Raw genomic sequence first — 23,244 nt, 5'->3', positions numbered from 1 at the left:
CTCGAAACTTTGTAACCTTTGTCTCCTCTGTAACAGCTTAGTGTTGGGTAACAATAAACGTTTCTCACTTTTTCATGTTTTCTCCTGCGAGTAGGAAAGTGCAGGTGAATTATTTATGATTCTCTGGCTGAATTTCTCTTTAGCTCTAGTTTCTCTGTGCTCACCTTAAATCTGAATATCAAATGTTTGTCTAAAAGCAGGATTTAATACATAAACGTTCAAGTCCTTAATGAAACTCACAGAATCCCCTCATGCATCAATAAAATAATCTATAATCTCAGTCTAGCAGTCAAAGAAAAAAAACCAACTACTGAATGTAGTACTGTATGTGTAGGATGGACCAAAAGTGACTCATTATTATCATCAGACAGAGAAATAAACAGGCTACCAGGGTAACTATGGTGTGACTGGGGAACACACAAGATTAGCAAATAATAATTTTTTTAAAAAGTTGTTAGGATGTCCAAATTTTTGAAGTTATAGATGAAATTCATAGACAACACAACATTTCAGATGGTACAGTTTCACTTCCACTTCCAAAATGGTATAATAATAATAATAATAATAATAATAATAATAATAATAATAATAAAAAGTTTGAATACCCTTACTTTAAACAGTCTTCTGGGGATTTAATATCGGGCCAAATCAAAATCTAAACTGCAGTGAGCTCTAAGTCTGTTTGCTTGGCCCATGTCTTATGAGTCAGGTTGTCAGATACACAGATGTAAGCTGAGGAGCAAACATGATGGCCTTACAGCTATTGTTTTTGGCAGATTGTTTGATTAGTTTCTCACTCTGACTCAGTCCAGCAAGTCCTTGTGGAGTTAAAAAAAAAAAAAGAAAGAAAGAAAGAAAGGAAAAAACTTCTTTTCTTTTTTTTGCTCCTGCACTACCTCAGACTTTTTCTATGACATTAGGAGTAATGGTTGCTTGTGGATTTTTATGGTTTTAGGTCTGGAAGTGAAAGCCTGCTGAGTGACACTGCAGCATATGTTTACTTTGAACTTTGGATTCAGTAGTAGATGTTTAACTTCGGAGTATAAATCCACATTATAGCATTTCTGTTGGCACACTGATGACAGTGATGGTCATTTTGGCCTCAACTTTTACAGCCTCCATGTACCATCATCCAACAGAGCAAAGTTGAGGTTTTTCCATGTGTGTTTTATATCACTAATACATTTTTAGGTGATCTGTCAGGAGAATGGAATACATTCTTCCCATAACTTTCTGGCTGCTGAGGAGAAACTGTTCCTCATCCAAAAGCAATGTATTTTTGGCAAATGTCCCTCAGGCGCTGATATAAGCTACAGACTGCTTTCATAAGCCAAGATTTTTTCCACAAAAATTTAAGTCTGACTGGAAATATGTTTCAGGATGAAATATGACAAAGCTCTCTTGGAGAGAAAATTATGCGGATGGTCAAATTTAGCAACTACTTCATACTTCCTCGTTGCAGGCGCGGCTTGGTAGGGCAGAACCCGCTTAGGGAATATCACAGTCCACAGTCAAGCGAGTCAGAATGATGATGGCATTTCCGGTCTTTAACAGTTTAAAAAATTAAACATTGAATCATATTAGAAAACTTGTTTGAACGGGCAGTGTCATTCTCATTTTTACAGCACAAAAACGCCACGAATTATCGTTTGTTTTGTAATAATAACCAAATGAATATTGTTCCAGACATTTAGATGTACCTTGGCACGATAATGGCAGGATTTAAGGATATTAATTTCCACAGTATTTATTTTTTCAATGAAATTTGGCTTATAATTTATCCAGATCTCCCGTCGATACAGTGCCATACAACTGTAAAAATGCAAATCTCTCTGTAGGTCTGATGACCTGATTTGTTTTTTTTAATCACCCTTTAGACACAAGACCGCTGGCCTGGAATGCTTTTATTGTGAAGGGTTAGTAACTTCCTGTTTGTTTTTTTTTGTTTTTTTTTTTTTTTTGACGTGAGATCTTAAAGGAATGGGGGAATTCAGTGCCAGTGTAAACTCATTGATAGAGGTATTCAGTCGCTGTCAGGTGAGTGGAACTTCACTAGCATACGTATCTCTGAGGGATTCAAATTTGTTAAAGAAGTTGTTAAAGATTTCTTAAATTTTATTGGTTCCGGAGAACTTTCAGCTATTGGTCCATGTTAATGATTCCTATCCAAACAGTTCGAGTTAATACAAATGATTCTAACTGTAGTAGTATCATGGTTTTCATTAGAAGTTATGTCATATAGTAATATGAAATTTACAGTAACGTAGTCCTTTATAAGCCTCCATGACCGTTTTGCACTGATAATAACTATTACTTTTGTGTATTTGACACATGTAATGTAGTTGTTACTCTGTATGTATTTTGTGTAGTTTTGGTGGGCTGAACGCTCCCATGGTTTCTCCACATGTTACAACGCGTTGTTTCTTGTCCGCTTTAGATTGTATCGTTATCCTCGCAAATTCTTGTTGGGTTTTACATGCCGTGACTGCGTATATTAGGTAATACTACCTTTTAAAATGAGGCATTTGCAGCTGAAGATAAGGAAATGCTTAATCAAGAGCCTCAAAAAGAAAAAGAAAAAAAGCAGCTGATACTTTCCTCCTTCCTCAGTTCTCCAGCTGTGTCTCAGATTAAGTAAGCTAAAATGTTTACAGTATGAAGTGGAGAATCTCGGCTGAATGTGAGAATCCAGTGGTACAGCTCCCTGTCTGGTAAATCTCAACATTCCTTCTCTGCTTTTTCTTGCAGAGCTCCCGCTGGTTCTCCAGAATGTTTTCTTTGAGAAAACTGTCTTATAGGTAGCATTTATTCACAGCAGACCATAAAGTGGAAATGGTCAGTTTGACTGCCTTGTTGACAGTATGGATATGGATGCTATCACAAACTGCCTTGGGGCAGCACACATGTCCTTCTACACCTCAGAGTTCCATAGATTTCACTGTAACATATTCCCTCCCCCACTTCCAAACCCAGAAACCAATACAGAACATTGCAGTGAACCCGGATAATGAACAAGTTTACATTGGATATCAGAATGCGGTAGTGGGAGTCAACAGTTCTATGAATAAAATATGGGAGGTGAAAACTGGACCTATAGGCAGTCCTGATTGTGAAACCTGTCTGGCATGCGATGTAGAAGTTCAACCCGAGGACCCAGTGGATACAGACAACGAGATTCTGCTTTTGGATCCTGCTCTAAATCTAGTTCCATACCTGTACATTTGTGGAAGTACTCGGTATGGGATCTGTTACTTTACTGACATTACCCTTGAAGCTCCTGCACCTCAATGTTTATACACAAAAAAAAGGAACTCTCCAACCTACTGTCGTGACTGTGTGGCCAGCCCATTTGGTACCAAGGCCATGATCGCTGAAGATGGGCAGACATCATACTTCTTTGTTGCAGCCTCTGTCAATGACAGAATAACACAGACGTACCCAAGGAGGTCATTATCAGTGCTGAGGCCACTTTCAACTGAAGATGGCTTTGACATGGTCACAAACGTGACAGTGCTTCCTGGACTACGTGACTCTTACAGCATTAACTACATCTACAGTTTCTCTGCCAAGGATTATGTCTACTTTCTTTCCTTGCAGAGGGAAAATCCCTACAAAAACGATTCAGCTTTTCAGACTCGTCTGGGACGACTGTCTATTTCTAATCCAGAGATGTGGATGTACAGAGAGCTTATTTTGGAGTGTCGGTACGAGCCAAAGCGCAGGAGAAGAAGGAGACGGACTTTCAAGGGTACTGTTTATAATGGATTACAGGCAGCACATTTCGGGCAAGTTGGGAAGGACTTGGCTGATGAGCTGAGGGTAGCTGAGGGAGAAAATGTTTTGTATGGGGTGTTCGCGGAGGTAAACAAGCATGGCCAGCCTCAGAAGAACTCAGCCCTCTGTACGTTTCCTTTAACTAAAATAAACCAAGAAATCGAGGCTGGTGAGGAGGCCTGCTGTAAGTCAAGTACAGAGCAGCTATCCAGAGGTCTCTGCCACTTCCAGCCATGTGAGAACTGCCCACATGAAGTGAGTAACTCTTTTTTTTATGCTCGAGTGTCATCAGAATATCACTATATGCCCATACAGGAAATGGTTTGTCCAGACAAGCATTGTATTATTAAGTCATTTGTGATGAGAGCAAAGTGGTCTACAGTACAGTATTATTATTTTCTTGAGCAATAAAGGATTGTATATTCAAAGTAAAACTAAAGTTAGTCCATAAATCTTGAAAATGAAAATGATGTTTGCCTGCGGTAAATCTGATGAAGGTGAGTGTGTGTGAGAGAGAGAGAACAGGGAGGGATGGATGAGTCACTGGTGTGACCTGCATGTTGCGACACCATTACTCTGTTCTGTTTCAGTCACTGCTCAGTAAGTTTCAGTCTTTCTCAATGAAAAGGTGTGAACTGTTTGTAGTACAAGGCTTTGGTAAAAAAAACAGTTGCAGTTTCTTTTCATTTTAAAACAAATAACTGAGAGGACACAAACTGCCTCAGGGCAGCACACGTGTTCTTCCAGTCCTAGCAGGTCAGTGGATTTCACTGTGGAATATTTCCTCCCCAACTTCCAAATACACAAACCAATACAGAAGAGAAAGGTACTGGACGGTAAAGGCAGGTTCAGCCTTATAAGAACATGCACACCTCTCTCTTGAAACACCTTGAATGTAGCTATGGTTCCTCACGTCAAAATAAAATAAAGGTGTGGTCTTTCCTTTTATGGCGCTCAGTCTGTGTCCTTTGAGCTCCCACAGGCATGTACACCTACGGGAATGTGTGCCAGGAAACACAAGCTATAAATCCTGCTGATAAAAATGTGGAACTTCAAGGGGAGGGTCAGTGTTGGACTGTACTCATCTCTATTTGAGTAGGAAATAGGATGAATATGAAAGAAGTGAGGGGCAAGATTTTTACTTATTGAATCTGGTGTGTTCAATACAGTGAACTGCATTTCTATTTAAGCATTAAAGTCTGAGAAGCTCAAATGGTGTAAAAATTGGACATTGAAGTGAGAACTCAAATATGGGCATGCTGGGGCAGGTCAGCTTAATTACTTCACCAGTCTTGCAAATCCTGCTTTTTTTCTGGTTGCTGACCTTTTTTTTAAACCAGTCTAACTCATGTTTTGCACGCCCACCATGCAAATGTTTAGTTTCAGCAGAAGACAGAAACTACTCTGAGAAACAGTCACCAAGTCAACAACGCTGAGGTCACTGCTGTTTTATGACTTTCCACTCACGGCTTGTTACCATGACTGGAGGAAACTACAGCACTTCCTCTATAAATGAATACAATTAAGAATTTTTTTCCATCCCTTTTTCTTGTCACACAAACACGTCTTCATGTACTTATTCTAGAATAGAGGCAGATATGCTGAAGATGAAACTCCTTGAGCTGTCCATGTGTAAACATGTTTTTTCTGCTTGTACAGAACTCTGATAGCAGATGCACTGATAAGCCCACTCTGGTGTCAAAGCCATACTACAGAATCGATCTCTTCAACAGTGAGATGAGAAATGTACTGTTTACTTCAGTTCTGGTGAACACGATTGAGACTCATACGGTGGGCCATTTTGGCACGTCAGATGGGAGGATACTCCAGGTAATAACATGGTGTTGGGCTGGAGAGTACGCTGAAGTTTGAATGCATTATAAAGTACTGAATGTAGATGTTTTTGCTATGATTTCCATGAATCCTCGCGACATTACCTCTCTGTTTCACATGTTTAGGTGATTCTAAGTTCCTATAACCATATTATTTTTGCCAACTATTCACTGGGAGAGACTGCAGTTTCGAGGAACGCAGCTGTGTACTCTGAGGATTCACTTCTCTTTGTGGTTGGAAATAAGGTAACACTCGTAATACCTGCCACAGGTACTGCTTATCTCTTGATGAATTTTCTCTTGTATGTCTTTTATAATACCCCCATCTTACTCTCTCCACGATCAAGATGTTCAGGGTGCCTTCTACAGGACCAGGGTGTGCACATTTTAAGACGTGCCCCATGTGTTTGAACGCTCCGTTTTTCATGAACTGTGGCTGGTGTTCGGGAATCTGCTCAAGGCAGGAGGAGTGTAGCTCACAGTGGAACAAAAAGTCTTGCGGACCCATCATAACAGAGGTAGATCTGTCACTCTGTGTGACTCTGTGATAAGCCATTGCATGGTTAAACAAAATGAGTCATAAAGTTCCTCCAGTCACACTGATTATACATACACATAATTAGCTACTGATTTATGTTGGTAATTTTATTTTTCCAGTTTTTTCCTAAAATGGTCCCTGCTGGTGGTGTGACTGAAGTGACGCTGTGCGGATCAGAATTTCAGTCTGTTCTGCGGCCGCCCATCATCAGTGGCAAAACCCACATCGTTACTGTGGGCTCGGGGACCGTGTGTGATGTCCTGCCTGAAAAGAGCAATAGTAACAGGTGAGTAGTTCAATCCCACGTGTAGTCCATTTCCTCGTGTTGGAAGTGCTGCTCAATGTGCTGCTCAGACTTAATTAAAAAATGATGGTATTGAGCTCTTTATTGGTTATATAACTGATGTATTATTTCAGACATATAAACTTCTGTTCTTAACATCTCAGTGACATCTTTGGTCAAATTTTTGTGCAAAACAATAATTTGGGGCTGATTGGCTCAGAGGAGGCAGGGAAAAAGATTATTGGACAAGAATGACAATAACAGCGTTGAGACTGACAGCGTAGTGATGTCAAGAACAGAAAAGCAACACTAAGGAAAACAGGCAGATGAGTAATGGATTGGATTTATATAGTGCTTTTCAAGGCACCCAAAGCGCTTTACAATACCACTATTCATTCACTCTCACATTCATACACTGGTGGAGGCAGCTACAGTTGTAGCCACAGCTGCCCTGGGGCAGACTGACAGAAGCGAGGCTGCCATATCGCGCCATCGGCCCCTCTGGCCAACACCAGTAGGCAAGTAGGGTAAAGTGTCTTGCCCAGGGACACAACGACCTGGACAGAGAGCCCAGGGATCGAACCGGCGACCTTCCGGTTACAGATGCGATTCCCAACCCCCTGAGCCACGGTCGAGTGATTACAGTTCGTCCTTATTGAATTTAGTTGTCCTCTTGGGTCTCAGAGTACAGGCTTATTTTTTTTCCTAGAGTTTCCAAAAGTAGAGTAGAAGGTAGAGCCTTGAGCTATTAGGCCTGCTCCTGTGGACTCAGTTCTAGTTTGGTTTCAGGAGGCAGATTAGATATATAAGTTTTCCTGAATGAAACTTTTCATAGCTTTAATAAGGGCTGATCATCGACCATAGTCTTGTATGCTGCTATACGCAAAACAGCTCGGGGAGTTCTCATAATGCTCTGAGCACTTAACCTTGACGACCCTCTTTTCAGTCGCCACTCGTAAATATGACGCTCTTGCATGTCATTAACTTTTATCTTCTCTCTCACATGATTTGTCTTTTATTCTGTTAGTCGTTTGTTATCCCTTTATGGGAAACATCAGATGGCTCATATTCTCTCATAGAACTAACAGACATGCCATTCCCTGTGTCTCTAATACAGACTGGTGTGCAAAATCAGGGAAGAGACACCAAACCAGGGACTCAACATCACTCTGGAAGTGAATGAGGGAGAGGTGGAGGGCATTTTCTCAGTTGAAGGCACAGCTCAGATTTCTGGCTTGTCATTTGTGGTGAGATCAATTTTTAAATGGCACCACCCTGTTATAAACTCTCTGTTTTCTAATTATCAGAAATAATTTCTGTAATGCATTTTGGAATCACGATGTGATTTACTTTGTGTGTTTCTTATTAGACACCCAGCATAACAGAAATCAAGCCTGATTACGGGCCCTTGTTTGGAGGAACAGTGGTTACATTAACAGGCAGATATCTTAACACAGGAGTAACAAGAAATGTCAAAATTGGAGATAAAAACTGCACCATTCAAAAGTGAGTAACATAGACGCTACAACACATTGGTTTTGCTGTGCATTTAAGCAGGTAGCCTTAGTTATGTATAGTTGGTTATTTGAATTTCTATTGCTTTCAGTGTTTCTGAAGGAAAGGGGACTTTGTCTTCAATCGTCTGCCACACAGAAGCTGCTGAGGCTGTTGGGGAACTACCTGTGAAAGTCATTATTGACAGCCTTCAAGTGAATGACACTAAGATGTTTTCCTACAAGAATAATCCTGTTATAAACTCTGTGTTTCCGAATTGCAGTTTCCAAAGGTATGACACTAAACTGGTCTAACTAATAGGCTTACCACCAAGTTCCTCATCAAAACTAGCAGGCATGCTAATTTATATTGCCTTACAGAGGCTCCAAGCTGGTGATAGAAGGTCAGAATCTTGATGTTGCTAACAAAATTGTGGTTGAGTACACTCTGAAATCTCACTTCAGTGAGCGTCTTCAACGGGTAAGTAAGGTTTTGTAAAACTTTACTGGGATTTTTTTCTAATGCAGTTACATTTTTCAGTTAATTAATTTTAACTTGATTGCAAACAGCATATTATTTTTTTGTTTTACCTCAGGTTTGCAGTGGCACAAGAAATGCCACACACATGGAGTGCTGGGTTCCTGCTTTTCCAGAACAAATTCCAGATACCATTTTTAAAACTGGAGTGCTTTCTATTCACATAGATGGGGAAAATGACGTCTGGAAAAGTAACTTTTCCTACTACCCTAATGCCCAAGTCATTCCCTTTGAAAACGATGACAGTATATTACTTCTAAAACCAGGAGAGGACGAGGTTTCACTGCATGTATGTTCACACACTCATGTGCAGTTTTTCCTGCTCTGTCATTTGTTTGGCTGTTTGTACAAAAACCTCAGGAACAGTAGTTGCATTCTTCACAAGACAACAATTACTGCTTGTGTTTTAATATTTAAACCCTTTTTCAATTTGTAACAGCATAAAAAATTGGATGCAGTACAAACATGTATGAAGATCACAATGACCATTGGTGATGCGGTCTGCAAAGCGCAGGTTTTGCAAAATGAGCTGACCTGCAGGATTCCTAAAGGCCTGGTTGTTCCCAGCAACGGGCTGCCTGTTAGGGTAAGAATCATCTGTTTAAGCCATCCTAAATCACTTATGGAGACTCATATTTAAATAAATGTATTTAACAAGAGGGATCATATTTTCCACTGCTGCAGGTGTTTGTGAACCATGACGTTTATGATATGGGTACAGTGCTCTTTGATGACAGCTTCAACAACAATGCGATTGCAGGCATTGTCCTGGGCATCATTGCCGCACTGGTAGTAGGAGCTGCCCTTGCATTAATTGTTATGATTAATTTAAGGAAAAAAAAGAGAGGTGAGAAAGACTTTGCTATTTTGTGATGCATTTCAATAAACTGACATACTTTACTAAGCAATCTTGCAACAAATTTTAATTACATGCATCTGTCAGTCGTTCTTAGCCGACCTTCGGCTCACCGGTGCTTCACACATTATCCTCAGTGGATTCTTCCCTTGTGTCATTCACAATTTAGTAAAAAAAAGTTATATATAAAAAGCTCTACATGGCCAAGCTCATGACATAAGGTTTCAGCTAATCCACTGAGATCATATTCTAGCAGGTGGCATGAAGCACCTTGTAACTGTGTATTCTAAAAACTGTTATAAAAATGACCATGCTATTATTTTAAATTTATATGCACACCTTCAGAATGTATTTTGTCCTGTCTCTCTCTATGATTTTTCTTTGTTAACTGATTTTGATTGATTGAATTCTCCCCTCCAGCCACCATAGAGAATCGCTTATCAGCGATGATGTCACATAATCTACGCCTGAGCAACAATAATTCTTCTTCTCCAACAGATGACTACAGACAGGGTGAGAGATTCAAGCCATGAACTGATTCAGTTTAATGTGTCAAAGAACAACCTGACTAATAAAGTTATTTAGGAACATTTATTATTATTGAGGAACATTATATAAACTTGAGCATAGATAATCTTTTTTTTTAATCCCAGTCCATTAAATACTTTCATGCTTTTCATTCTTCGCATGTACTCAGATTTTATCAGTTATTTATTTGCCTGTTTATGTTTTTTCTCTAATGCATTACAATAGATCTTTACTATCAAACTTCAGGTTCAGCAGGACTGGCTTTCCAGGGTTTATTGTACAGTGCCAGCTCTGATCATCTATCTGTTCCTTTGATGCCACGAGACAATATCTCAATGGTTAGCCTGAATTCCAATATTCTTGAAGAGGTCAAAGATGTGCTAATCCCACCTGAGATGCTCTCAATTGAGGATAGTCAGATTATTGGCAAAGGTGAACCTCAGTATTGTACAATTGTTATTACTAATTTGCCAATTTAGCACAGAATTCCTATAAGGCAATTTTCTTCTAATATAGGTCACTTTGGGACAGTTTATCATGGATACCTGTTAGACAGCAACAAGAAAGAAATCCACTGTGCTATTAAATCACTGAACAGTAAGTGAATATCAGTTTATTTCATAAAAGAAATTGGTGTTTTGTGAGCTGCTGGCTGGTAGATTAAAGTATTTTATTATATGTGTTTTATTAACAGGGATAACAGATTTCCAGGAAGTAGACCAGTTCCTCAGAGAGGGGATCATTATGAAAGGCTTTAACCACCCTAACATACTGTCACTGTTGGGTATCATGCTGCCCAAAGAAGGGCTCCCCCTGGTGGTTCTGCCATATATGAAGCATGGAGATCTGCGCCATTTCATCCGTTCTAAGAACAGGGTAAATTAAACTGTGGGGACTGTGAAGATGCTCTATTCACGCCATTACAAGTTTTGTCCTTAGATCTCTCTTTTTTTGTTTTTACAAACTCTTTGTCCTTTACAGAATCCAACAGTGAAAGACCTGATTGGGTTTGGTCTTCAGGTTGCCAGGGGAATGGAGTACTTAGCCCAAAAGAAATTTGTTCACAGAGACCTGGCTGCGCGTAACTGCATGTGAGTGTGACTCATGCACTGATTACTGGCCTTGATATGAAAGACTTTGACTCACTACAAGCAAACGTATTTGTTGTTGGCCATAAGGGGAAATAATTCTGCAGTTTTAGCCGTTTTAAATTTGTGAACACATTGTTGTAGTCAGTTGTATATAGCAAAATGAAATTATTTCATGAAAATAATTTGATGTTCATTGCAAAGCTTGTTAATAAATTCATCAGCTTTCAGGCATCTTTTAAAATTATTAGTTATTTTCTGCAATGTTAAAAAAAAGTATTAGATAAAAGTGACAAATGTACATTAACATGATTTTGAAAAAAAAAATCATTTTTATTTTAGATTCTTTTTTCTACATGAAAGATAGTTTAGATCAGAGGTCCCCAGCCGTTTTTGCATCACAGACCAGTTTATGTCCGACAATTTTTTCATGTACTGGCCTTTAAGGTGTTGCAGATGAATACAACAAAATAAAACAAGTACCGATACTAAAAAAAGGAAAATTTATTCATAACACACGGGAAAAATAAAATAAATAATAAAAAACGCTAAAAAGCCCGAAAACCATAAATTTCACACCCGAACCTTAACTCTCACGGCCCGGTACCAAACGACTCACGGACTGGCCTGGAGGTTGGGACCGCTGGTTTAGATGTTAAACACATAGCTTACTCAACATGTATAAGCTTACACCATTAGATCTCATCATAGAGAACATGGTTGATATTCACTGACACTTGTTGTACACGTGCTAGTCTACATGTTAGAAATGTAAAGTAGAAATATGTTATTTGAACTAGATAGTCCATTCTTAAGATGTTTTGTCTTGACAGGCTGGATGAAAACTTCACAGTAAAGGTTGCTGACTTTGGTATGGCAAGAGACGTCTATGCCAAGGAGTACTACAGCATTCAAGATCACAAAAGGGTGAAGCTCCCTGTAAAGTGGATGGCCATCGAAAGCCTGCAAACACAGAAGTTCACAACCAAGTCTGATGTTGTAAGTGTGCCTAATTAATCAAGCCAATGAAGATCATTTTAAATCAGGGGTGCCCAATCCCGGTCCTTGAGAGCTACCATCCTGCAGCTTTTAGATGCATCCTTGTTCCCACACACCCGAATCAAATGAATGGCTTGTTATCAGGCCTTTGCCAAACATGATGGCATGCTGAAGAGGTAATCAAGCCATTTGATTCAGCTGTGTTGGAGTAGGGATGCATCTAAAAGCTGCAGGATAGTAGCTCTCGAGGACTGGGATTGGGCAGCCCTGTTTTAAATCAATCACTCAACCAATCAATCAATCAATCAATCAATATACATACAATATATTATTCTTTATCTGTTTCACAGTGGTCATATGGCATCTTACTGTGGGAGCTGTTAACCAGAGGTGCTAGCCCGTATCCAGAGGTGGACCCCTATGACATCACGCAGTACTTGTTGAAGGGACGTCGGCTTCTGCAGCCACAGTATTGCCCAGACACCCTGTAAGAATTAGCACCCTTTCACTATCCCGTAGCATATGGGCATTATTAGATAAGATAACTCTTTATTGTCATTGCACAGTCATACATAGTACAATAGTGCAATGAAATTGGAAAACTGTCCTACGTCGGCATTATGTAACGTTGATGTCTTTAGTGGCCTCAATTCCACCCTGCATACCTCTAAATCACAGGGATTTAATCCTATGCTACTTTGTATTTGAGAAAAAACAATGCCCGTTATTCAGTAGTGTCTTCACCTGCTTACTCTTTTACTTACTCAGCTTTTCATTCAATAATTTACGCAATTATTCATTCCACAGCTATGTAATCATGCTGGCGTGTTGGGACCCGGAGCCTGAGTGTAGACCTACCTTCCATAGCTTGGCTACCGAAGTGCAGCGCATCCTGTCCAATCTGAAAGGAGAGCACTACATCAGTTTGAAGGTTACCTACGTCAACTTAGACCAGCCAAGGCCTTACCCCTCCCTAGTTGGAAGTGAAGCCACAACCTCAGACTTGGACACAGACTCTAATGGTAGCAGCTGAAGGTGCAATGGCACAAAGCTCTTTGGCAGGATCACGGCATCCAGAGTTGGAAAACATACAAGAGAAAAGGACAGCTTATAAAAATTTTTATGTGTATAAACCCGAGCACGCTGAACATTTTGCTACTGATTTATTTGACACTGTAGGCATTATAAACTCTAACTGGAGGGAAAAACCCCACTGGAAGATTCATACTGGTTACTAAATTTTTTTTGTGACAAAATAGAAGCAGCATGCTGACTTATTTTCTATAACACGAGCGTGAATGAGACAAAATGAATGTAAAATAGAGCCTTGTTCTTAGACTTGCAGAACAGGGTTGAGTGGTACGTACATGGTGTTATTCACACATATAGTACGTGTCTCTAAATGTCTCTTAATCAGTACCTTAAACTTTGGGGGCATATGAACAGTGACTTGTGCTCAGGGGTTAACAGTTTTCATATTTGCACCACAATTGTTTTGCCATATGGGCTAACTTAAATTGTTTTATTTAGGTCTGTAGCATGTAGATTTAAAAAGAATACACGTGTGCATCTTACATCACACATGTAAAATAACTCAGTCGACACAAATTTGGAGCCGCTCATACAAAAAAAGCTCTGGGCCCAGAGTTATGAAAGTGAGCTTTTTGTCCTGTGTGGAAACACATCCATGCTTGTAATTATCACTAGAGGGCAACAAATGCCTTATTCTGAAGAAAACTCGAGTTGCTGGTGCAGTGATGTTCTGCACTACAGCAGTCGTCTCCACACAAAGGTGCCGCACAATCGGTACAACTATATTTAACTAAACCTCAGAGAACCAGATTCACAGTTTCACTGAGTGAATGTAACACATTACGGTCTTTTCATTTCAATCAGCAAAATGTAACCTGCAAAGCATTTTGATGAATTTCTGTGTCTTTTGCTTTTAATTAAAATAATCTCCATAGTACATAGGACATTTGAAGGTCATTTATTATATGGGCACTGATTTTAATCTTCTATACTGACGCTGTAATGTGGTTTCAAACTGATAGTTTATTTTCACGGACTAGCTTTCCACCAAGAGCAATGAATTCAGTTCAAAGATAGTTGAGTTTTGTTATTGCTCCATTTATTTTTGTTGAACCAAAGACCGATCGGATCTTTTCAGTAGCTTCCACAGTCAAGCGGGGTTTTATACAAAATGCTTGATTCCATATAATCTTCTCCAAAAAGACTTATTGTGAATAAACAGTATGAAAAAACCTACAGCAGATGGGCAAACAGGAACATTCCAGCTTTTTAAAAAATCAATTTAAAATTTTATTCAGAGCACCGCAGCAAGTACAAAAGTTCTTCATGAAAGTGGATCGTCAAAGCCAAAGATGAAAATGATGCTGAGTGCATTGACACAGGTCTGAGGCAGTGCAGCGCTTGTTCTCTGCCAGGTAGATGAGAGGAAAAACACAAACTGTTTGAGTCTGAATAATGTTAGCTCAACCAGAGTGAAAACTGCATGCCTCTACCTAATCTGTGTATCTAGCATTTGTAATACTCTATGAATAATTTATGGATCTAAATAAAGATTTTCTTTTTCCATCCCTTGCCTTTAGGTACTGTAAAGGTGGTAGCAATAATGACAAGCTCTGGTTACACTCAGGTCCAGATATTGGGGGGAAAAAATCTAATGAGCTGGCCTAAAGACTAAAGAGAATCTGTTTTTTCCCCCCTATGAACATTGTGTAAGATGCCTTTATTTAAGTCATGCTGAAGCATGCATAGGATCTATTTTGATTGTATGCTACTAATGACCTACAGGAATTTAAAAAATGGTTTTGTTATCAACCTTTTCTATTCAGATCATTTTAAAAATGTATTTTTAGACAGTATGTGATGAGCACGAGCTCATGCAGTAAGCACTCAAAGCTTCAACTCAATGAACCTAAAGCAGTAGAAAGACACAGCACGTAGCTTAACTGTTCCTCAGACTCAGGGTTAAGCTTTTTTAGACAAGCGCTATAAACCATCAGTCTTTACAAAAAATATAGATTTGTGACATAGCATGGATTTTAAATAAAAAGTGAAATCAATTTTGGGAACGAAAAAGTTTTTTTTTACATTGTTTTTCTTATGATATGGAAATCAGAGTGATTTTTTCTTCTCCTGTGACAAAATTTCTCTTTGCGTGTTGATTTCGGCAGATGTGCTGAGCAACTGTCAGGTGTGGCACTACAAAAAGACACTACAAATGTGAAGTATGTTGGAAAAAGTGAAAGTAAATGTGCTCGGCCGACTATGTGTGAATAAACAGATCTCTTAATGGACTTCAGTTGAAGCCACAGTTGACTCATTTGTTGCTTACTGAAACTAAAGAAACTGATGACCGGCACTACCACTAGGACATCTACATAGCTTAAAATGGGTTGCCCTGTGATCTGTTACTGAATTTTGTGTAATTGGTGGCCTTGCAGAAGGATTTTAAATAAAATGCTCCTAATATTTCCGAGATTGATGTTGATGTTCCTCAAACACATAATCCCATAATCCAAATTATGCAACGTGAATGTATTTTCTTTAGAACGTACCCATGTTTGTTTGTTTTTCACACACATACACGCACACACACGAACAAAGCAATCTAATAAATTTCTGACTTACTTTTCAAATCAGATATACCAAACATCAGGGAAACCTCTGTTTCCTGATGTCATAATGACTTTAAAGTTGAAATGAATGCTGTTTGCAACCAGCAACTCCAAATGTAAATGTAAACGTGGCATTAGTCCATACCAGTTTAAGCCTGAGGACAGAACAATAGCAGACATTGGTATTTTTTCCAACAGGAGCTTCTTGATGCATGCTCAGCCATCCAGGTAAGTAAATGTCAAAAAGTTGTGGATATTATGTTTTGAGTTTCCCCAACCTTATAAACAGTAAATATAGTACATGTAGTACGTATAATACACATTAATAATTAGGAGGAAAAGAAGTTAAATGATGGAGGGGCAATCATTAACGAATATTATTGTATAACTAACAATACAATTTCAAAGCAACCCTCAGCATAAGCACATCATTTCAGCTGGTCTGTTTATTCAGAACCACTAAATACTGAATGTTCCTCCTTCTCTTTGCACACACAGCCACACAAACACCTTCCTATCCAAACCCACAGTGATGGGGAATAGCTCAACTGAACAGAGAGCAGACCCCTAAAGTGTCTGGTCTAAAATTCCTTTTGTTGTCTACAACAGTATATATTTATAAATAATTTAAACTTTTATTTCACACTGCCCTGGTTTTGGAGCAGAGTTGGTTGAAATCTGCAAGTATCATACAGCAGCTGTTGTGTGATCTGTGGCAAACTGGACCAGAGAAGTAACAAACTTTAAGATTTCAGTGGATCTAAACACATAACAAACATAATTTGCACGCTTACTTTGTGTATTCAGTTTCATAGCTAAAATAAAATAATGATAATTTAGTATAAATTAAATAGTTTCATAGATATGCAATGCAAGTTCACTGTAGAATCTTCCAGAATAACTGCACATGAATAGAGACATTTTTGTTTAAAATTAGAAGCTGAAGGAACGGATAAGGTGCCAAATTCTAAATGTTCCACTGTTTGTAATGTCACGGATGCAGTTGCCAGTTTATTTTGGCTGATGATGATGAGCTGAGTGACATGTTCAGCATTTGCTTTTTATGTTGGAGGTATCTGATCAGACACACTCCTCTGAGTTTTTTAATATACAGATAAACAAGAGTGAATTAAAAAGAACTGCATTTGGAGACTGATCTTCAAACTCCAGAGAGGCAACAAACTTCTGCAGAACAAGCTTCCTGCGGTTTGTCTGTGACTGATATAATGGTAATGATACTGTATGGTGATTTAGTGAAGTTGCAAGTGATCTGCATTACATCACTTGGTATAAAAAAGGCCGGGGAAGTGAGAGAAAATAAAAGAAACTTACCTGATTCACAGTTGTTGAGCTACTCCCTGCAGCTGTTTGGGCTGTGCATGCAATTCGCAGTCTGAGGTTTTCATCATTGATCAAGGTCTCCCTATTTTTCAAGATGTTGCTCAGAAAATAGAAAAAAACTGGGCTGAGAGAGACAGAGAAAGGAAATATGACTCTATAACAAGACTGTGCAAGCTTAATTACTTACTAATAAGTTTGCATAAGGGTCATCAGCTTTCTTCTTGTTTACCTTTGTATACATTCATGTAACATTTAATAAATCAAATTTAAAGTCTTCTGTATGACATAATATTTACTCAATATTTCAAATTACAGCATATTATGCAGTCAAAAGGAATGAATTTCACAGTGCTCTAAAGTGCTTCATTTTTATTTAATTGCAAAATCATACATCATAGGTGATCTGGTATTTTCATGATACTATTGAAATTGTTCCTAAGTAATGGACTAATGTAACTGAGTCCTTTGCATGTTAAAAATCCCTCTTTTATTTTCAGAATATCTTGCATACATGTTGCACGCTTTCGCACGTCTGTTCTCTGAACTCAGTCCTCTATCCTTGAGCTTGTGTACCATCAGTAGCTACCTGAATAGCGAGGCAGTCTTCCTCCCTCTCCCTTGCGCTTCTCCATTGTTGCAATGCATTCAGAGGGAGGATGAGGAGTTGGGAGGTCACAGATGGAGAGAAGTGTTCTGTTTGTTCCTGTCTCTGCTCTCTGAGTGAATGTCTCCACAGATGGGATTATATTGAAAAGCAAACACAAATTTGCAGAGCAATGAAAGTGCTTTAGAACCACAAGGCCATGTACACAGTTAACTGTTCTTGTTTTTTTCCCCCATTTGGAGTTTTTCATTAGCCGTCATCAGTGCGCTAATGCATTTTCTGGCTTACAAAACGCACATGTGGATTACAGTATTCATCCACATGCTGAATGTGTTATTATGATAACAAAACAAATCTAATTAAATGTGATTAAATATTGAATGCATTCTAATACCATATCCAGTCTTTGCCATCAAAACTCATGCACTCTGATGACTCAGTGGCACGGGTAACCATGAAAATGTATATGCACATAGAAACTCTGAACATCATGCGTACGTTCCTACAGTTTTAACTTCAGTCACACAGATTCATTGTCCCTGACTCCTTTTATCCTCCTTCTATTTCAGTGGATAGGCTCACAAAGTTGTGCCTACTGTGAATTCCTGGTTAGAATTAGCTTCCATAGTGACAGCTAGAAGGTATTTTTTATGTATATGCCAAATATGTTATTATATAACTAAAATAATGGAGAATTCCTTTTAGCTGATAAATACTTTCTTTAATGTGAATGTGTGATAAAATACTGTCAATAAAATAAATTATGTTTGTTTTTATTTTACCATCAAGTTTACCATCATTTAATGGGTTTAAAACGCGATTAATGTGATTCACCTTGCAAACCTGTGTGTGATTTATAGGTATTCATGGGCATGCACTTCTTTCATGCTGGATATGTGCTTTGTGCATGCATTATATCTTATTACTGACTTTATTATTATTGAACAGGCTAACCGTTGATGCACCAACAAAGGGAAAAACACAATGTTGTCCTTTAATGTCCTATTAAAAATATAATAACATAGAGTGAAGGAAACGCGTCATTACCTTAGTACAATGATTTAATAATGTACATTAGTTGCTCATAATTACAATAAAAACAAGTTCTTATTCAGCATTCTTATTCTGAATGATGTGACCTACTTGGCACTGTGCTGTTCTGTGCTATGCTATGCTTCTCCACACTGAGTTTGGTTATTTATGGATACATCTTTGGCCCATGGTGTTTTCAGGTGACAGAATAAAATCCTGAACTCATGGCATGCTAATGGCTTTCCTTTCTATTTAAACTTAAATATGGAACAATCAGACAGTAATACAACCCATAAGACAAACCTTAAACATCCAGATTGAGCTGAAATAAACTCTTAACACTTCAATCATTGTGACATTACATGACAGTTAGACAAAGTTGTTCCTAATTACATTAATGCAATGTGTCTTTTGTTCTCTTTACGGTGTCATAATTAGTTTAATTAGTAACACCTGTGGTGTTATTAACTACTTTTTCAGTCCAGATTGGCTGTTATTAAAAGGGTCTATTGCAAGAAGAACACTGAGTCATTACTGTTGTTCATCAAGGTTGTACAACAGAGAGTATAAACTCCATCAAACCAACCTCCCCAGTTATTAGGGCAAACCTAATACATGATGGACCTTAACCAAATTTCTTACAAACATAGATCAATCTGAGGCTTTCTTTGTGTTTATAAATAAGAAGAAATAAGAAGCTAAGTTAGCCCCTATAGTGTATCCAACACTAAAGGGAACTTCTTACATGTAGTCTCAGTACTTACTCTTGTATACATCTTTGTTCATCTGCAGGGCAGAGCAATTGATTTTTCCCAGCGGGCCACAATTAGGGCTTAATTGCAACATCCACTCTTACCAGTAACAGTTCATAAAGAGATCAAATTAATATTGAGCAGAACTGTGTTTAGCTTATTGGTGCAATCCTCCACAACAGTCCCAGTTTCTCACATGGCCCCCAGGAATCTTAATTGCTCACACCTGGTCTACTGTATGCTTTGTATATGTATACAGAATTGTTACACAGCTTCTTTTTCACTCTGTTATGGAGCAGCCTGAATTGTTTACATAAACCTGTAAATATTTGGACCATGGTTGGACAGGAAAGATGGGGTAGCAAAATTTAGATTTTAATTTAATTTAATTTAATTATTAATGGGTTAATACGCGTATTTACATAAATAATGCATATATACAATGCAGAAATATCAATATACATATATTAATAGGCAGTTGATTTGATCAGTTTTTCATTTTAATTAAAGTATATGTGAGTGTCTTATCTCAATAGCAAATATTCTAAATGGTCATATTTATCTATTCGGCTATAATATTTGCTGTCTTAGTTGCATAAACAAAATATAAAGTATGTATAAACTAGCAAAAATGTTTCATTGAAAAAGTCTGGGATTGGCTGATAACCTGGCTGACCAGTCCCCTACCTTCAAGGCTGTTAACAAGTGTTGGAAGAATTTCCTGCTTTGCTAGTTTCCTGCCCAGGAACAATGTAGCAATAGTTTTGGCTCCGTCAGCCTGTAAAAGTCACACTTAACATTTGCTGAGAATGTGTCAACTTTTAAATTTCACACCATGTCCCAGTTTTGGAAGCAATTTTACAGTATGTGATATATTTAAATGCCTTGAAAGAATTTGGAATGAATGGACAAAACCATTGTTATATGTGCTGTATACCTTGTCCAATATAGTAGATGTTTTAAACAGACTTTCTTGTGCTAAGCTTATGGTCAAGTCGACAACAATAACAATTAAGAACTATGTCATAACTGCTATCAAGCATAAAAATCTTAAAGGCTCATTTAAATTCTACTTATATTTCAATATTAAAATTATATTATTTGAGTTATATTTGTTTTTCAAGTATGAAATACTCAAATTTCTCCTTATACCCAAAGGAAACACCAGAGCAGTCCAAGGAGTTCACACTGATCATAAACTTCAAACAGAAAGGCGCCAGCTTTCCTCATTACATTCATTACATACGCCTGTCCTGCTGTACCGAACACCAATAAGACACTTTCCATGCGTTCTTTAAATGTCACGTATTTTCAGTGGCCAAAACCCACCAATTTGCCCACATTTACAGAGTTTACATGGAAATTTGTTCATGACAGGGGAAAAATGAACCACGTGAACCATGTTAGCATTCGTTACCAGAGTTCAGACAGGTTTGTAGACAGAAAATGTGGATAAGAGAGATTTTCTGTTATGCTGATATGTATTTGTCTTCCAAAAGCCCTGTTGTTGCTTGTGAGCCTGTTGCCATGACAACCATCATTTGATACCAGAGGTGTGTAGGAAGGCAGAGAGATATGGTTGAAAATTAGCAAACGGCTTTATGCATGTTTTATAATCTATTCATAATTTTCACGTATGACTGTTTTGTCGAGGGAATAAATAAAATCAGACTGGAACACAAATATACATATGTGAGAGAATAACACCCATTCAAGTATTGAGTAACTAACGGTTATTTTCCATCCCATGATTAATTAGAAGGATTATTATACTGCATTTCCCAAAGTGAATACATCACTGGGAATACTCTGAAGATGATATATATATATATATATATATATATATATATATATATATATATATATATATATATATCTCATCTTCATTATGCGGATGTTGTAGTGACCTATATCTCTCTCTTGGTACCACCCAGTACCTGCAAGGAACATATTTATTTGATTAAAGGTCAGCTCATTCAACTGAAATGTAGACAGATTATATGTTTCTCTTTATAGGTGTAACATTCTTTTGTGGGTTGCAGAAGTAGAATCTGTAATATTAATCATCGACACTGAAGTTTCATAAAAGACACATCCAATATCTTTTTTTTGTAGACTTAATCTGCTCACCCCCCCCCCCCCCTTTTTTTTTTTAAACTATAACAGTGTATCAAGTGTAATATTTCTGCATCCACCATAGCCTGCAGCAATTAGGAAAGAGTCCCACTGTTTATGAAAGTGGTTAACTGCTGGTGAAGACCCAAAGGCAAGCCTCATAAACTGTGAATTAGCGCAAGAGAACTCAGAGATAAATTGCCTTTCAACACAAGCACAGAGACTTCAGTACTTATTAGGATATGAAACCTTTAAAATTCGCTAATTTGTTCATTGTTGTTGCTTTGTTCCACAAACAGTGCCAAACAATGTAGTGCACCAAACTAAAGTTTGCTCCCCCAAATTTCCCTCTCTTTACTAAAATTTAGGAGCATGTTACATGACCTGATATTTTTCCCGCTTAGCTCACTTCGACACATGATGCGGTAGATTATTATGGGCTGTTTGCTTTGACACAGAATACATGCATGCATCACTAGTTATCAGCTGACCAACATCATGGACATCCAGTCTCACTGTGTTGGGTAGCTATGGTAACCTCAAAGAGCACCAAATGTTCTGCTTGAAGTGTGAGGGTATCATCTGTGACACTGAGTCTGCTTTCCTGTAAGGAGGCAAAAACCAATCAAATTTCAAATGACTTCTCCAACTGTTTATGGCTGATTACTCTTGAGGGTCAATTTACCTAAATGTCAAAACAACAAACACAAACAACAAACTCACAAATGATCGCAATTACTAAAACATCATGGAGAGGTCCAGTTGAATTTGCTCACTGAGATTCAGTTTTATCAGAACGCTAAGGACACAACACAGGGAGGGATACATTGCTGCTGATTCTTACTTGAACAGGTCAAAGCTCCAGTATAATAAATGGAGAATAAATGCATGATACTAGAGTATTAATTGAAACATTATTGTAACTTGGATTTGTTGACTAGCTTGAATATTATTTTACGTCCATCCATTTTCTTCAGCTTATACAAATCATAGTTGGGGCTGGAGCCTACCCCAGCTGTTGTAGGGCAATAGGCGATGCACACCCTGGATTAACATAGAGGTAGATAACCATTCACACCTGTGGTTAACATTCATGTCTTTGGACTGTCGGAGGAAGCCAGAGTACCTGGAAAGAACCCACACAAGCACAGGAAGAACATGCAAACATTACAGAGAAAGACCCTGACTTGGATACGAACTCAGGGCCTTCTTTCTGTGAGGTGGCAGTGTTAAGCACCTAAAACAACATTAAAAACTAACATTTACTTGTGGTTTTACTTTTAAATGTAAAACACTGCATTTTGTATGAATGGATAAATGACAGTGAATACATACACTATCATGTTGTATGCTCTAATCATTACAAGAGTAATTCTGTGTAATGCACCAAGACTAAACATATTATTGTAATGTAATCGAGTTAAAGATGTCCTTTTTAAATTATTTAAAGGTCTTCTCATTTAGAACCCTTTCTGCCTTACTCCACATTATTATTTTAATTTTAACATTGGTCTTCTGCATTAACCTTCCCGCTGGACTACTATTTGCATTTTGCCGCAGTGTTTATATGTTACATTGAATAAATGGGAATGTGTTCACATGAAGTCTTTCTTTATGTCTTAAGAGACTGCTGTAATAGCTGTCAAGGTCTCCACTGATGCTTGAGAAGCATGCCTTCAGTCCTTCAAAGGTTTTCATCACAGACCCCATGACTATTGGTTTTGGTTTCTATGGCAACTAAGTTAAAATATAAGTTGACTCATCTTTTTACAAACATGAGTACAGCATTGTGAAGAAAAAAAATATTTTGGTCAGAAAAGGATTTAA

The 23,244-nt window shown here is 38.0% G+C and overlaps 1 protein-coding gene across 2 annotated transcripts; it reads left to right on the top strand.

The window, feature by feature from the left end:
- The first annotated feature begins 1,984 nt into the window (after positions 1-1,984).
- On the top strand, positions 1,985-15,427 carry LOC146574639 (macrophage-stimulating protein receptor-like). 2 transcript variants are annotated; one of them, XM_085274466.1, is made up of 21 exons: positions 1,985-2,037; positions 2,749-4,029; positions 5,434-5,604; positions 5,733-5,852; positions 5,954-6,124; positions 6,264-6,430; positions 7,545-7,674; positions 7,797-7,933; positions 8,034-8,213; positions 8,302-8,401; positions 8,517-8,747; positions 8,898-9,044; positions 9,143-9,305; positions 9,735-9,827; positions 10,089-10,274; positions 10,359-10,439; positions 10,537-10,718; positions 10,824-10,933; positions 11,764-11,929; positions 12,280-12,416; positions 12,737-15,427. In XM_085274466.1, the coding sequence occupies exons 2-21, from the start codon at positions 2,833-2,835 to the stop codon at positions 12,960-12,962; spliced, it is 4,095 nt and encodes a 1,364-aa protein (XP_085130592.1). In that variant the 5' UTR covers positions 1,985-2,037; positions 2,749-2,832; the 3' UTR covers positions 12,963-15,427. The 2 variants fall into 2 exon arrangements, with proteins under 2 accessions (XP_085130592.1, XP_085130591.1); XM_085274465.1 differs by having other exon boundaries at positions 10,068-10,274.
- The last annotated feature ends 7,817 nt before the right edge of the window (positions 15,428-23,244 follow it).

The sequence above is a fragment of the Mchenga conophoros genome, linkage group LG5 (genome assembly GCF_057382185.1).
Source record: "Mchenga conophoros isolate Kocher_MC1m ecotype Shallow Benthic linkage group LG5, M_conophoros_male_GT1.1, whole genome shotgun sequence".
In the NCBI taxonomy this organism is placed as follows: domain Eukaryota; kingdom Metazoa; phylum Chordata; class Actinopteri; order Cichliformes; family Cichlidae; genus Mchenga; species Mchenga conophoros.
The sequence above is the reverse complement of the archived record's forward strand: the minus strand, read 5'-3'. Positions and strand labels throughout refer to the sequence as shown.

Bases quoted from the DNA above. Each gene is read 5' to 3' on its own strand.
- LOC146574639 (XM_085274465.1), top strand. From the start codon at position 2,833: ATGGTCAGTTTGACTGCCTTGTTGACAGTATGGATATGGATGCTATCA. The intron at 9,045-9,142 runs GTAAGAATCATC...CCACTGCTGCAG, and splicing joins GCAACGGGCTGCCTGTTAGG to GTGTTTGTGAACCATGACGT. The intron at 10,275-10,358 runs GTGAACCTCAGT...CTTCTAATATAG, and splicing joins TAGTCAGATTATTGGCAAAG to GTCACTTTGGGACAGTTTAT.